We start from the raw sequence: 16337 nt of genomic DNA on the forward strand, positions 1-16337 counted from the left end.
GTCAGTGAAAGGACTTGCTAAAATAACTATTCAACGATCACGTGTTTTTAGCTGCAAAATCGCTATTTTCAACAACAAATTTTCATTTTTTATCAGAGACAATTATTTTCTAAAACAAAGTTTATGTACGGAACAACTGGCAACGTCGTGTTCAAGTTTGACAGCCAACACATCTGTCAGTTGCAAACAGTGTTGTTGAAATAGTAATTTTCGCATCTAATTTTTTCTACGACCAATGTTATGTTTTATGAAAAAAAGCAGCAGTTAAATACTATGTTAATACCTGGCTGAAAACACTTTCAGTCTCCCTTGGATATTTTTATCTCTGAAATACTCAAATGAGGTAGGATATTTTTATTTTCTATAGGGATTGTAGAAAAAAGTATTAAACAACTTGAAATCATCGAATTCTAATGGTTCTCTTTTTTCACTGGTTTCCTATAAATAATTTTGAAATATTCATACTTTTTTTTTTTTTTTTTTTAACTTTCTTTATGGCATTCACCACTAGGGTATTCAGCCAGGCCAAGTTAGGTTAGGTCGAGGGTGGCCTACGCCACGTCAGAGCTTAAGCTCCTCCTCTTAGGTCTGACCAAGAAGTCAGCAAGACAACACAACAAAGGCTTCAAACTCCTCCATCCGAGCTCCTCCAAAGGTGTGACAGCTCCCCCAGAGCCCGGAAGCGCGAAGAGTTTTTTTCCTTGAAACACTTAAAGGCACGATCCGAGCAAAAGATGTACCTAGTCCTTCCTCGTGGAAACTATAACCGTCACTGTCACATCCACGTGGTCTTCTCCTAGGTTTTCACCCTTTCCACCTCCTGGAAGTGCACCGCACAAGACAATTCCCCGTAGACTTTTAGGAATCGACATTTCCACTTAGAGCTCCCACCATCTCCACTCGACCGGCTACGGAGTTCGGTCGTCAACTTCAAATTTCTCTGTACACCGTTTCAAGAAACGTGGTTTCTTAGCGACACAAAATGGCGCCCACGAAACAGACGTGCGATACGTTTCAAGTTGAAAACCGGACTCCCAAATATTCATACTTCTGTAGATTCTCTAAGTGGGCTTTCACACCAAAGTAGCATGCAACGTGCGATATGCTGCCTGGAAGCAGAAAGCACAGTGTTGCCAAGTCAAAATATTTAATGGCGGTAGAATAATCAGTCAAAAAACGGTAGATCAAAACAAATTCATTGATTTTACATTATTATGCAGGGTGTCTTTTAATAGTTGTCAAAAATTTTAATCATTGATTCTTGCTATAAAAACCGTACTTCAAAAATACAGATTTTCATTTATAATTGTTTTTTAAGTTTTGACATTAGTGACAGGTATCACGTGGTTTTAAAGGATAATTTAGCTAGGCAGTCACGTGACCATTGTCAAAAATGACAAATCTCAAAAACACTCTTTATATCGAATACTGCAAGAAAACGTTTCTAAACACTGATTTTTGCTATTTTAGAGCATAGTTTGACAGTTTTGACATTAGTGATCACACAGATTTCAGAAGACTATTTAGCTAGACTATGAAGTGACAATTGTCAAAATAAGTGTGATGAATCTCAGAAACACGTTTTATATCAAATACTGCAAGAAAACGTTTTTAAATCCTGATTTTTGCAATTTTTAAGCATGGTTTGACAGTTTTGACGTTAGTGACAGTTGTCACGTGATTTCAGAAGACTATTTAGCTAGATTATGAAGTGACAATTGTCAAAATAACTGTCATAAATCTCCAAAACACGTTTTATATCAAATACTGCAAGAAAACGTTTTTAAATCCTGATTTTTGCAACTTTTAAGCATGATTTGACAGTTTTGACATTGGTGACAGTTGTCACGTGGTTGTAGAACACTATTTAGCTAGAGGGTCACGTGACAATTGCCAAAATAACTGTCATACATCACAAAAACACGTTTTATGTCAAATACTACAAGAAAACGTTTCTAAACCCTGATTTTTGCAACTTTAGAGCATAGTTTGACAGTTTTGACGTTATTGACAGTTGTCACGTGATTTCAGAAGACTATTTAGCTAGACTATGAAGTGACAATTGTCAAAATAACTGTCATGTAACTCAGAAACACGTATTATATCAAATACTGCAAGAAAACGTATCTAAATCCTGATTTTTCCAACTTTTGAGCACAGTTTGACGTAGTGGCAGTTGTCGCGTGATTGTAGAACACTATTTAGCTAGACGGTCACGTGACAATTGGTAAAATAACTGTCATAAATCTCAGAAATAAGTTTTATATCAAATACTGCAAGAAAACATTTTTAAACACTGATTTTTGCAACTTTTAGAGCACGGTTTGACAGTTTTGACTTTATTGACAGTTGTCACGTGATTTCAGAAGACTATTTAGCTAGACTATGAAGTGAAAATTGTCAAAATAACTATTATATCTCAGAAAATCGTCTTGTTTCGAAAACTGTGTTAAAATGTAATTCTTGCAAATTGTAGTAAAATTTTGACAATAGTGACAGACATCACGTGGTTTTAGAGAATAATTTGGAGTGAGCGAATTACTGTTTTAAGCGCATTTTTAGAATCCTTATTAAATTTTCTATTCAATAAACTGGCAGATAACTACAAAAAAATTATTAAAAAATTAAAAACGGTAGATAATATACAAAAAAACAGGAGAACGGTAGAAGAACTACAAAAACGGCATTGAGAAAGCATGCTACTTTGGTGTGAAAGCCCACTAAAACTTTTACCAATTATTTTTCTTAGGCCCAGTTCAGAATAACTTTAATCTAAGGATAATATCTATGGAAACCGTGATATCAGACGCTGCTATTGGTCAATTCCGTAATTTCTATAGAAATTACCCTGAGAATAAATTTATTCGTAGGTGAAAGTACCGGCCCTTAATCCAACACAATTTAACAGCCAATGACTGATTGTGTCAAAGTATTTTTAAGCTAACTTAAGTTTAAATGAGGATTTGATAACAAGGGTTCGAAACAAGCAAATTCTTTTAAAAGGTAAACACTTTAATCTAACATATTTTCAGTGTCATTTATGTATCTTTATTTTTTCTTAAAGTTGTAATTATTAATATAACGCCAAAGATAAAACATAACTACAACAATGAAACAAAAAAAATCTAACTTGTATTAATAGGCAATACAGTGTTATGTGTGTCCAGAACTTTGAACTCTATCTTCACCTTCTTGATAGTCAAACTCCTGTCTTTCAGCTGACGAAAAGCAAAAATATATTATTGTTGTTAGAATGGCCACGCTCAATGTGACCCAATATGCCATTTTCCAACCAAAAAGTTGTTTCTGCAAGAAAAAGTTTCTAGATCATTATTTTCACATACACAATCAAAACTCACGCTTTTCATAGTGCAAACTAGCTCATTTACAGTACTAAAAAATGATGAAGTTGAGTATTTTAGTCACACACATCAAAAAGTTCCCACATTATTTTAGTTTCTACCCTCTATTTTACTATTTTTTTACACTTACATCTTTTGTCATAGCTCCAATGATGGAATTACTAATGATTCCACTGATGGAACTAACGGCGTTTGTTAATCCAAACAAAATTCCTCCATAATGATTAGACAGGGCGTTAATGTTAACTGGAAGACTGACGTAATAAAAAGCTTTCACTATCATACTGGCCACGTATAGGCTTATGGACCAAAATCGGTCGCAACCAATGTAAACTGCTGCCAAAGCCAAAGCGGCTGAAGCAATGTTATCTGTTGAACATTATAATTGAATTGATTTTATACAGTCTGTCCAAGGAGGGAAGAAAAAATACTGACTGCCTGCTCCTAAATACTTATCAAACGTGTGTTGAGCCATACACCGGCGAAACAAAGGAGCGCAAAAACTCAGCAAGATTGAAGTAATCCACAGCGCTACAAATGGTATACCAGCATAGTAGCCGCCGCTGGAAACTCCAAACTGGAGAATCTCACTCATGTATGTAGGTAAATACGTGATCATTTGAAGATAGATGTAGTTGTGACCGAAATGGGCTGCTATATTAGCCCAAAGTGGCACATTGGTCAATATCTTCTTCCATGGGGTGTGCAGTTCACGATTTATCGTCGACCTGCTATGGGCTAGACTTTTCAATGTTTAATACTGCAAAACTCACACATATCCTTATACCATTTTCCATATGAATGTAATCCATTTCTGAGTCGGAGATAAAAGGATGAGTGGCAGGGAACGAATGAACGTAGCAAAGATAGAACAAAAAGTAACAAGCGCTGTAGCTGGCCCATAGATAAAAAGCCGCTGACCATGCATTAAAACGTTCAATAACCGCCCCAGTAGCAATGTTGCCCATTATAATACCCAAATTAGCTCCTCCGTAAGCAATTCCACCCAGAAGACCTCTTTCTTTGCTTGGTATCCAGGTACTAACCATAGAACAAATTGCTGGAATACACGGTCCCTATTAATGAAATATTGCTTGTTATTATGTTTTGATTTGGTTTAAATAACTTACGTGAGCAGCTCCTAAGACAAACCTTAATGCCACAGCTGCCAAATATCCCAATTTACGTGTAGTGTAAGGAAAAAGAGCTGTGCTAGCAATGGTTGTTACCAAACTCCCACCAAGGACATAACGAGCGCCAAATTTATCTGCCATCCAACCACCAGGCACCTGGGTGATGGTGTAGCCTATATAAAAAGCGTAGAGGACGAGAGCTTTAGTAGATCCAGGCCATGAAAATGTTCCGCCCTAAAACGTCCCTAAACAGGCATCTAAACGATTGCTACCACAACGTCCAGGACTTACTTTATGTGTACTGTTTGGTGTTCCGTAGTTTGGACATGCCGGTGTAAAGTTTTCATGCTCACCAGTGGACTTTACCATTTCCACTATGGCTACATTCAGAACCACTCTGGTGTTGAAATTGCTTTGCAGGAGAAAATGGAGGAGCAGAGTTATTATAATCCGTTGAGGGAGTCTGCGTCCTAAAATTTTGATGGATGATTAGAAAGGTAACTTAAATTGGTTGGTCTAAATTACGTCCACATCTGCACTCGAGGATATTACAGCACGCAACTTTGTTACCATCAGTTTGGCTTGACATATTTACAGTCACAATTTGACATTCGTGTCAACCTGCATAATTTCAGTTGAAAATGATTTGAGACACCACAATATGGCCACTACAACCAACAATCCTCCGCCGGATACTAAACCGAAAACCGTCTTTTGTTGCAATCCGTTGCGTTGCAGATGTGGCAGTACGAGAATACATTTCTCCATATTTTGCCTACTGTAAAACACGTTATTCTCCAGGTTACTACTTTCCCCAAAGGATAATTCTGGCGATATTACTTCACTTGTGCCTTCAAAATAACTTTACCACCAGGGTCACCCTTAACGTAGCCATAGTGGAGATGGTGGCACCAGATCCAAATGTAGATTCTGGCCCACCGGCTTGTCCTCAATATGGAACGCAGCACCACAAGGAAACTCATGCAGTACGATTCTTTTAACCTATTAGATTCGTTTGGTAATTTTTCAGTCATTTCAAATCCAAGGCTGATGAAGGCTGCTTTTTTTGACCAATCACAAACTACCCATTGTACTAAAATGAATGCAAATGCTGCATATGTGGACTTACCATCAGGACTGTTTAAAAAATCTGAACATTTTTTGGGACACTCTACAGTACAGACAATGCTCGTTAAAATGCCAGAAAAACGAAATCTGTACGATCAGCCGTTTTCAAGATTTCATTTTATTCAAAGCAAAATTTGGACCACTTTATACATTGTATCCAGGATAAGGGTTTTTATTGGGATTTTAAAAACCTCTTTGAAAACGGCTGGAGATACAGATTTAGTTAAATGGAAGAGAAGTTTAGCAAATGTCAATTTTTTTGGTTTTTTAGATATTTAAAAAAAAGGATTTTTTTTATTCTACGTTTTAATTTTTTTGTGACGTTAATACTGGACCTAGTTCAAATAAAATGACAGTTCTCTGCAGCAAATTTTAAAATTCTTTTTTTGCGGAACCATCATCAATATCCACTTTTGTCTGATTGCTCTTTAATTGGTCATAAGAATATGTTGATCTATACTGCAGTGTAATAAGAATTTTTTAGACTGCTCAGTTTGCTTGGCCTCGTCAGACCAAGTCACTAGTTCTCTACGCCTTCTACATAGGATATACGGTCAGTCAGTTACCTGGAGGCTGGCTTGCTGACAAATTTGGGGCTCGTCCAGTTATAGCGACTTCAGTTTTCTGCACCACCGTAGCCACTGCTTGTTTTCCCATTGCCACCCAGTGGTGGGGGTATATTGCTGCCGTAGTATTGCGGTTCCTGATTGGAGTATCTCATGTGAGTGTTTTTGGAACCATGATTTCACCGATTTCTTTATCTGAGGATCTTTGTAGGGATTTTGTATGCCAGCGGTATCATCCATGGTAAGTACGTGGTTTCCACCGGAGGAACGCCCCAGATGGGGTGGTATAGCCTACGCTGGTACCAATCTGGGTACCATAATGGGTAGTGTCATAACAGGGATGCTGATCCACGCTTACAACTGGTGGCCTGTTGCTTTTTATTTCTGGAGCGTCTATTCGGGATTGTATTTCCTGTTGGTGTTGTTGCTATTGTACTCTTTTCCTCACACTCATCCTTTTATATCTGACGACGAGGTCGTCTTCATTAAAGCCTATGCTAGTAAGTTTAAAGTTGGTTGAAAATTTTGGTAAAATTTGATGTTTTCAGCTGGAAACCGTTCGATTACTGGGCGACCCTTGAAGACGCCTTGGACGAAAATCTTTTTGAACGTACCCTACTGGGCCAATGTAATTGCTCAATTTGGACATAACTACATTTACTTCTCGTTAATTACTTACCTACCCACATATATGAGAGACATCCTTCAGTTTGATGTTAACGAGGATGGATTATTTTCGTCTCTTCCCTTTGTAGCGTTGTGGATCTCTTCATTAGTGTTGAGTGGTACTGCCAAGTACTTTATAAAGTGCACTTCAGTACGGATTTTCAATAGCCTTTTCGGAGCTGGATGTAATAAAGTCGTAATAACTATGGAAACAAATGGTTAATAACTGATTTTTTTAGCAAATGTGGCTTCCGCTGCTTTAGTCTTAGGGGCGGTTTATGTGGGCTGCCATAGAGAACTTTGCATTACGCTATACGTAATAAGCATGATTGTAAAATCATTCTACTATGTAACACTTCCTGTTAATATTAACGCATTGTCAAGAAATTATGGAGGAATCATGTTTGGACTGGCGAATGCGATCGGGTCAGTTAGTGGAATAATCGGAAATTTCATTATAGGAACCGTAACTACACATGTAAGTTTGGTTTCAGCTATGCTTGTCAGACGTAGAGTTTTTAAAAATAACCCCGATAGGTTTATTTCGTAATCTTGAGTGTACGCGCTTAGTATTTTTATCATCTGAATGTCGGTGGAATTGGTAGGCATAAAGCCATTTTAGGCATGTCTGCATAATATAGTAATTCGATAAGTGCTATGGCAAATAGCAACACATTTACTGTAAATACCAACAATAGATCAATCGAACATATCGCCATTTGTCTAGGCATTTACCATTTTTCAGCTCTACTGGTAATTTAACCAAAAAATAGAAAGCTTTATGGGCAAGCGCTAAAAATGTACTTTCGACCTTCGGTCTCGTATAACAACTTTCACTTGCGAGCAAAAAAGATGTACTTTTTGCACTTGTTGCGTAAATAACTATTTTGCTATAGAATATATAACATTTATGATAAATTGTACCCTCATTTGTATCTCATAAAGAGATGGAATTAATTTGTCTTATAAGTACAATTTATTAAACGTATATTCATTTTGAATTATTATGTATTTGTCAAAAGAGTAATTTTAAACTCGACAATAATGGTAAATGCTTCGGCAAATTTTTGCTTAAAAGCGATTTTTTTCAAATATTTTTGCTTTCTTTCAAAATCTTTAAGATTTATTTATAGGAACATGATATATTTTAATCCAGTTTTAATGGCCTTTTATTTTCAGTTATAATATACAGAATATTTTATTTTAAAAACCACAACTTTCAGTGTTTATATGACTGGCAGCAAAAATATTAAATTTCAGCCACCTTGTGTGGGTCTTTTTAAAAAGAATATATAAATATTCGTAGGCCACGTCCAAATTACGGTCAAAAACATGAAATCAAAAACCAAAACATGAATATGTAGAAATGATTGAGATTGCTAATTGCCCAGGAATTTCAAAAAAGACGTACAAGAAGAGCGGAAAAATGTGGTGAAATTATTGCGATGGCTAATTGTTCAGAAGTTGCAAAAGAAAACTTTTTTCTGTGGAAAGTACCGGGTGGCCCAATACCAAAGAGTGTTCCTCGGCCATATCTCAGAAACCGTACATCGTATGACTTTGGGGTTACAAACTTTACTTTTTACTTTTTTTTTACAAACAAAAAAAATTACTGGGTAAATTGGCCATGAAGAATCGCTGGAAAATATTTTCAAGTTCTTGAAATGACCACCAGAGGTGCCAACTGCCATCTTAAATTTAAAAATTGCATTTTCTATAAATTTTGCATAACAAACTACTTAGTTCTTGTTCACATTTTTAAAGAGAACCAGTTTATCTAGTATTTTCGTAAAACAAAAATTTCAGTTATTTCAAAAAGAAAGATGGTGGGGGCTGTTCAATTGTTTTTGTAATAACCTGCTGTTACTTCTTAGCGATTTGATCGATTTTAACAAATTTGGTTTCGTTGAAAATAGCATTCCTGGGGTAATAAGAATCAACCAAACTATAGTTCATTTGGTTGAATCCTTTGCCGCCAGTGGGTTAATTTTGACACGATGACACAAATTCCAAAAAAATCAAATAGAATGATATGACTTTTTCTGTATGAAAATGTAGCCAAATAACTTCCAAATAGGACAGTTAAAATATTTGAGGTTAGGAACGTGATTTTAAAAAACAGTTTTTATTAGCCTATTTGGATGTTACTTGGGTCCTTTTTCATATAGAAAAAGTCATAATATTCCGTTTGATTTTTTTTATTAATTTGGAATTTGGGTGATGGTATCAAAACTAGCCCCCTGGCGGAGTAAGATTCAACTATATTTATATTATGGTTAATTCTTATTGCCCAAGGAATGCTCTTTTCAACGATACCAAATTTGTTAAAATTGGTCAAACCTTTAAGAAGTTAACGCGGGTTATTACAAAAACAATTATACTTTGTTTTGTCCCAATTTTTTTTACCCCAAAGTCATACCACGAACGGTTCCCGAGATATGGCCGAGGAACAGTCTTATTGGGTCACCCGGTACATACATATATTGTTTACTATAAAATATCGCTTTTCGGGATTGCAAAATAAACATAAGTAAAGTTTGAAAAAAAATAACTTTGCGTTTGTGTTTACTAAAATCGCTTTATGCCGACGATACGTGCATCATGTACGGCTTCAGTAAACTTTAATCAACGTCGTTAAAACCTTATAATATCAGATGACTTATGAGTGATATTTAAAACTGATGGTTCAGTTCAAATAGGTTGCTAAGAGGTTATTAGATATAAAATCTGAAGTTCCTAAACCTGCTTTAGTCAGGCTAGTTGAATAACAATCAGACAAAAGTGGATAAATTTACTATTTGAATAAACTTGTTTGAATAGTAGTATTTGTTTATATTTGTGAGAAAAATCGACTTGTGATTGTTTTGAAAAATTACTGAATACTTTTAAAAATCAAATAAAAAATCAGGTGTCTCGGCAACTTTGAGAAGTTATTCTTACCAAAGTTAACAGACATAAAAACACAATGAATTTTAAAGTAGAGGGCATCAACTTCAGACTTGATTGGAAAAATATGGAATTTTTTTATACATTTTCCTAATAATCTACATGTATGCAACAATCTTAATAAAAAAGTGAATTATTCCAGAAACAGCTACACGAATGGCAGCTGGCTTTTTGGATCACCTTTGGCGTATGTGCAGTAACGACAGTAATATTTGTCTTCTTTTCTTCGGACAAGAGACAAGACTTTGACTACCAAGATGATGAACCGATACCGCCACCCTAATAAAACTATATTATATGATTTAAAGTCGTGTGTTTAATGTGTTATTTTCTGGAAGTTTATTCATTAACAGATCGGAATCGCTGATAGTGCCTGTAGGGGACATTCCTATTGACGATTCATCGGAAGTTATGTCCGACATCGTCATGTTGTGGTTGTTGAAGCGCACCTCCACGTTCATTTGCTTCTCTGTTCGGAATTTAACGTTTTTCGCATTTTCCTGAGAGTATTTGTTATTTTGCTTTTCTTCCAGTAGACTGATAACATCCGGACGTATTTCGCCCTTTTCTGTAAACAGTCCAATGGTTTTTAACACCTTCTGGTCCACTTTTGTTCGATCCTTTTCGTTTAGTGTTAGTGGGTTAGATTTTAAACGTGGGTATTTCGGTACTTTTTCAGGTTCTAGTTGTTTGGGTGGTATTTTACGTGGTTGGTACTTCCGAGAGGTACTTTGCTGATTTATATGACACCAAGACTGCACCATCGGTTGTCCCCAGGTTTCTGAATTACTTAAACGTCTCCGATAAAACTCTTCATCCGACAAAATAACGCTTTCTGAAGAACTATTTTCCATTTCTTGTTTGACTTTGCCAGCATTTGAGTCATTATCACACTCAGAATGCTTTAAATTTTCTCTGGAAATTTTTTCAAATAACTCGTTGACGCGTTTGGGATTATGGCATTGTGGTGCAGCATTCAAAACGGTAAAAGATTTCTTCACGTTATTAAAAACTTCTTGAAGAGTGTTTTCAGATTTGCTGTGGTCAGTGTTTAAGCTTTGGTCACTACTAGATCTAGAAGACAAGTTTGAGCTGGCTCTTGAGCGACTTTTTAAGGCGTATTCTAGCAAATTAAACCCTCTAGGCTGAGTGTTAATGTCTACAATTTGCATGTGTCTTACAGTTTGTTGCTGTTGCTGCATGGGTGGTTCTAGCAATGCTATGTCATGTTGCAGCATGTACTCGATTGATTTGTTTTCAAATTCATTACAGGTTTTTAAAATTTCTTCGAAAGTGCTGGAGAGCATTTTCATTTCATTGGGGTTTGGTACTTTAAATTCATCAGTTTCTACCAATTTTGGTGCAGATGTTCCTGAAATCATTTGTGGTGAGTCTATGAAAAAATCTTCATTTTGTATAAACTGATTGAAATCGAATAAAACTTGTTCTGCATCTTTGTTTTCTACTTCACACTTTTTCATCACAAAACTAGGATTTTCATTGGATATTTCAATAGAAGAGTGGTTCTCACTAGGGGCAAGAAACTCTTCCACCACATTAAAATAGTTTGGCACATCAGGAACGCGAAACTTCAACAGTTTCTGCACTTTTAAAGTGGGCACTTCCCCTTTAAGGATACTGTTGATGTATTCGTGGCATTTGTTGAGAAACCTCAATGTGTTGGAGTAATGTTCTTTGATCTCGTCTATGGGCATGGCGTTAAAGTTGCACAAACCACCACAACCTGGAAGATTGTCGGTTTGGATGGAAACTGAAGATTTTCTCTTGGAATTACCGGACTTTGCTGGAATTTTAGAGGTGGAAATTTGTTGTTTGGTCGTATGGACGGTTGCCGGTTTGCGGTGAGAATACATTATACATTATTTTTAACTTGAAGTTTGTTGACTGAATTGAGGTTGAAGTTTTTTGCATACATGATAGTTGACAGAATTGGTCAGTTATATTAAGAACACATGTGCAGTATTTGCGTAAATCATATAGCATTCATTGTCATCGATGACGTATTTTTAAGACTTGAGTGACTATACGTTTCTCGCATTTTATTAAAACAAATTAAGTTACTTTGACCGTATAATATGCAAAACTGCGACTGGTCCACTTTTGTTTGTTACAACAGGGTGTTCAAAAAACTAATGCTCTCTTAGTTGTGACGGCGTTTATCCGGTTCTCAATTTCAATATAACTCTATTCGTTTCCGAGATATGTTTATTTTATCTATTTGTCACCTATTAAAACATTTCAACGCATAATTTAATAAAAAATCAACTTATCGCTTTATGGAGGAGTAATATCAATTGTTCATGATTTACAAAAAATCGACACTAAATCATCATTGACTAATAAACAGCTCATCACCATTGATAAGAAAACTTCAACTTTCCTATCTATCACGTCTATTAATAGAACAATATTGGTATACTCATTACTTATAACGATAAATTTCTTAAAAAATCAATATAATAACGTTGCAAAATTCAGTCAGTTCTACCATCTATACACTCTGCAATGGGCACATGTTAAGAACCGCGTTCGATGACCACATGCTGGAAACCTCAGTGGTGGTGGTGGAGGACCACGGCCAGGTCCACCGTGTCTTCCTGGTCCTCCAGGTCCACCAAATCCACCAGGTCCTCCGGGACCACCAGGCCCACGAAATCCACCCGGTCCACCTGGTCCACCTGGTCCACCTGGCCCACCTGGCCCACCTGGTCCACCAGGTCCACCTGGTCCACGTCCTAAAAATAAGAAAATGCATTAGTGAAATATTGAATATCTGTACCTATACGAATAATCACTAAGTAAATTGGGATGACATATTACATAGACAACAACATAAACAATGTTATTTAAATAAAAATCAAATAAAATTTTTGGTATTTCGTTGTCAGTAGACGTCATTGTTGAAAAAAGTGTGGTTTTGGCAACAATGCAATTTTTTTTTGGACGGGAAGTCAAACTAAGTAATTTGGAATTTGGTGTATCCACAGAATTAATTAACACATTATTCTTTATTTCGATTGGTGGATGATTTTGATCTTAAGGTTTACACCCCCAATATTGTTAATAATAATAGAATGCTTTTGTTATTGACTTTAAATGAGTAGATAATGTGTAAAATCCCTTTCGGACGATTATAAACAAATAAACTTACCTGGAGGTCTAGACATATTGGCTGTATTATTACCGTACGGAAACTTAACCAGAAATAACAAAATTAGAAATGCAGCTGTAATTAAGGTAGTGTCAAAAATATGTTATCTTTGTGTATACGTACATAAAGTGTCAAATTAATCCCTTCATATTTATTAGCAGCTTTATGGTTTATTGATATTATATTTTGTTAATTAATTGCAGTAAACATTGACTCATCCCTGTCCTGACAATTTTTGTTTTTTATTATTTGCTAAAATATTTTCATATTAGGCAGAAAGACCGTGGTCGATAGCCTTTTTTCTATTGAAAATAAAGATTATTTATATAAATATTTTCATATTGTTCAGCAAATAATTGCCGATTGATGTAATATGGTGGAGGTGCCATACTTACTATTACGTTTTGATGATTAAGCATAATGAAAGAGTGTCATTCGCATCGAGATTTGACTGGCCTTGTAAAAAACATGGAGAAAAGCACTTTTTTTGTTCGATTTTTGCCATATTTACAATACCATTATACTAGAAGAGACATTTTTCTCAACTAATTAACTTCACTGTATAAGAGAAGAGGGTTGGTTGTACCCTTATTTGCAAAAATGATTCGATATGTTGCTCAGATTGTATTGTTTTTTGCTAAGTGCTAAATTAATTCTGCAAAATAATACTCTACTGTAGTTAAAGTACAAATTATCAAAAATATTTATTTTTATAAAACAATATACACTCCCATACTAATTTACACTTAATCCTAGACTTATCATAGATTAGTAAATATTAATCGACTGGATCTACCATCTCCAACCGTGGCAATGATTACACCCGTGGAACAATGAAAAGTGTCCACAAGGTGGACCGCCATGTGGTGGCGGTGGTGGTGGATGATGGTGTGGCGGTCCGTGATGGTGCGGTGGGCCAAAGTGATGGGGTGGACCGTGGAACGGCGGTGGAGGAGGTCCGTGATGTGGTGGTCCGTGGTGTGGTGGTCCGTGGTGTGGAGGTCCGTGGTGTGGTGGACCGTGGTGGGGTGGACCGTGATGAGGTGGACCGTGAGGACCTAAAATTTACTCAACTTTATCATATCTGAAAATTGCCACTAAAAAAAGTAAACTTACCGTGTGGTGGCATAATGGTAATAATAACAAAATAAAGGTATAAATGTACTATGATTTGTGTTCATGTTGATGTATGCTTTATATACCGATTCATATCTTTTATCTATACAATTAACGGATATGTCAATACGTTTGGTAAATAATAATATATGGCATACAAATTCTGAGTATCGAATAAGTAAGAATATACAGATAACGAGGTGGCTACTAATCATTGTCGAAAATAAATTGATATACCGGTAGTCCAGTTTTTTAACCTTCCGCATTATTTGCGGTCTCAGTCTCTATAGAAAAGTGAAAAATAACAGTATTTTGTGGTTTGTTGTCTTTGACGCGGATTGCGTTTGATAATTAAATAGTGAAATTAAGATGTTGAAATAGTCGTACAACTCAACTTATAGCACAAATCAATATAATAGCAAAATGTTTTGAATGAAAAGTTTGTAAAAAGTTTGGGTAGCAATTATTTAATTGTCAGACTTTCTGATTATTACATTATAAGGATTTGTTAATTTCTACTTTCTGAAATAACCCATTTATTTAATTTTTGAAAACTAGCATTTCTAGAAGTGCTCAGATTCAATTTTAATATGTTTATTGATTTCTTATTCACCTCAAATTTCTAAAGCTAACTCTTGGCTATGTAAAAATAATCTGACTAATACATCGGAAGTACTGAGAAAAGGTGATGCTTTAAATTTTTCTAAATTTGTCACAGTTTTTTGGAATATTTCTTAAATCACCTTGTGACCATGAGTCATTTTAATTAATATCAGTCTCATGTCACATCTTAATTGTTCATGTTTATGTATTCAGTGTGTACTGTTTTTGTTTTACGACCACTGATAAGATAAAACCCCCTCTTTACTTAACTAGCTATCTAGAAAAAAAGTTGACTATATCTCAGTGGAAAGGTATTATTGTATTGTTAAGTTTAAAACCCTTCTAGTAACGAAAAGTAAGTAGAAATATTTTAAAAAGTAGCACAAATCACTGTTAAATTTAAACAAAAACAGCAAAATGTCTTGGTACGGACCTCCGCCACCTGGTTCCGAACACATTGGACCTCCTCCTCCATGTCCGGATCACTTAGGACCACCTCCTCCACCACCTCACCACTTTGAACCGCCACCGCCGTACCATCCAGGACCGCCACCTCATCACGGAGGACCACCACCTCCAGGTTCTTGGCCACCACCCGGTCCACCACACATAACATATCCGGTTGATCCGGGTTTTAGCGTACCTCACTATGGTGGACCGTCACAACCGCCAATACCACCTTGGGGAGTACCACCGTGCCAGCACCGTTGGAATACCTCAGGTTGTGCAAGTTGTGAGGGTTGGAAATGGTCGTAAAGGTTGACTCGAGATTTTTTTTTCTAATTTGGGACTATTATTTACCATATAATTTGTAAATATATTAATATAGTATTGTGTTCTTGTGACTTGAGGTTGAGATTTTTAATTGCGGACCATTTTTGAAAAGTATTTTTATCCATGTAAATACGCAACAATAGACTCTTATAAAATTATGATTTGAAACTTTGTTTACGAGATAATTGAGTTATTACGTTCAAAGACCCAAAACCAACCCAACCCCACTTAAAAATTGTCTTGAAAACGGTGAAAATTGACTTAGAAGCTTAAAAAATGTCTATGTAACCAGTTTTCACAGTTTTCAGACAAATTGAAAGACTTTAGCCTTGACAATTGACTTGGAAACTATGAAAATTGACTTGAGAGGCTTAAAAACTGTCTTTGTAGTCAGTCGTTATAGTTTTCAGATAAGTTGAAAAACTTTAGTAGTGAAAATTGAATTGTAGCCATGAAAAACTACTTTATCTAGAATTTTTGACTACAAATTCACACATTTCCACATTGAAAATTGACTTGGACACCAAAAAGTGACTCTGAATTTGAAAATACATTTAAATATCTCTTTGATCTTGAATAAATAGTTTTAAATACTGGATATTGACATTAGATTCATGAAAATTGACTTGAAGACTAACTTTTCAAGTTTTTTTACTTTGCTTTTCATTTTCTTAGAACTCTGGACTATTTTTAGGGCTTTAAAACTGCTTTCAGCTTGGAAAATCGAGTTTTAGAGTTATCTTCACCAAGTTTTTGACATAGCAGACATAAAAAACTATTTTTACATTTTCCATAGGCTCAAACATGCCATTTCACGCTTTGTCAGTATTAAATTGACTTCTAGATGCTTCAATGTGCTTTAAGACTGAAA

The 16337-nt window shown here is 35.6% G+C and overlaps 6 protein-coding genes across 8 annotated transcripts in view; 2 read left to right on the forward strand and 4 right to left on the reverse strand.

Moving 5' to 3' along the window:
* The window catches only part of LOC145734523 (uncharacterized), a 68436-nt gene extending 52894 nt beyond the window's left edge, over nt 1–15542 (forward strand). The window contains exons 2-3 of one of the 2 annotated variants that reach the window (XM_081987957.1): nt 15022–15047; nt 15106–15542. In XM_081987957.1, the coding sequence (XP_081844083.1) occupies nt 15110–15448 (339 nt within the window). In that variant the 5' untranslated portion in view covers nt 15022–15047; nt 15106–15109 and the 3' untranslated portion in view covers nt 15449–15542. Of the gene's footprint in view, nt 1–14888; nt 15048–15105 lie in introns of those variants that run through there. The other variant, XM_081987948.1, reaches the window with a different exon arrangement.
* On the reverse strand, nt 34–5161 carry LOC145734345 (sialin-like). 2 transcript variants are annotated; one of them, XM_081987640.1, is made up of 8 exons: nt 5021–5161; nt 4787–4965; nt 4493–4729; nt 4150–4438; nt 3798–4100; nt 3493–3731; nt 3360–3393; nt 3110–3306 (listed from the first exon to the last, which is right to left on the reverse strand). In XM_081987640.1, exons 1-7 carry the CDS (start codon nt 5082–5084, stop codon nt 3382–3384), a joined length of 1323 nt encoding a protein of 440 aa, XP_081843766.1. In that variant the 5' UTR covers nt 5085–5161; the 3' UTR covers nt 3110–3306; nt 3360–3381. The 2 variants fall into 2 exon arrangements, with proteins under 2 accessions (XP_081843763.1, XP_081843766.1); XM_081987637.1 differs by lacking the exon at nt 3360–3393 and having other exon boundaries at nt 34–3306.
* LOC145734332 (sialin-like) lies at nt 5109–10108 on the forward strand. The gene is made up of 7 exons (XM_081987635.1): nt 5109–5241; nt 5297–5481; nt 6108–6344; nt 6401–6689; nt 6738–7040; nt 7095–7333; nt 9944–10108. Exons 1-7 carry the CDS (start codon nt 5157–5159, stop codon nt 10082–10084), a joined length of 1479 nt encoding a protein of 492 aa, XP_081843761.1. The 5' UTR covers nt 5109–5156; the 3' UTR covers nt 10085–10108.
* Nucleotides 10095–11708, reverse strand: LOC145734304 (uncharacterized). The gene has a single exon (XM_081987600.1). It carries the CDS (start codon nt 11673–11675, stop codon nt 10104–10106), a length of 1572 nt encoding a protein of 523 aa, XP_081843726.1. The 5' UTR covers nt 11676–11708; the 3' UTR covers nt 10095–10103.
* LOC145734545 (uncharacterized) lies at nt 12199–13132 on the reverse strand. Its single transcript, XM_081988009.1, has 2 exons — nt 12974–13132; nt 12199–12557 (listed from the first exon to the last, which is right to left on the reverse strand). The coding sequence occupies exons 1-2, from the start codon at nt 12987–12989 to the stop codon at nt 12307–12309; spliced, it is 267 nt and encodes an 88-aa protein (XP_081844135.1). The 5' UTR covers nt 12990–13132; the 3' UTR covers nt 12199–12306.
* On the reverse strand, nt 13653–14250 carry LOC145734538 (uncharacterized). Its single transcript, XM_081987995.1, has 2 exons — nt 14090–14250; nt 13653–14031 (listed from the first exon to the last, which is right to left on the reverse strand). Exons 1-2 carry the CDS (start codon nt 14100–14102, stop codon nt 13766–13768), a joined length of 279 nt encoding a protein of 92 aa, XP_081844121.1. The 5' UTR covers nt 14103–14250; the 3' UTR covers nt 13653–13765.
* Nucleotides 15543–16337: the final 795 nt, after the last annotated feature.

The sequence above is a fragment of the Ips typographus genome, linkage group LG1, assembly GCF_016097725.1.
Source record: "Ips typographus isolate SLU linkage group LG1, UJ_Ityp_2.0, whole genome shotgun sequence".
NCBI lineage: Eukaryota > Metazoa > Arthropoda > Insecta > Coleoptera > Curculionidae > Ips > Ips typographus.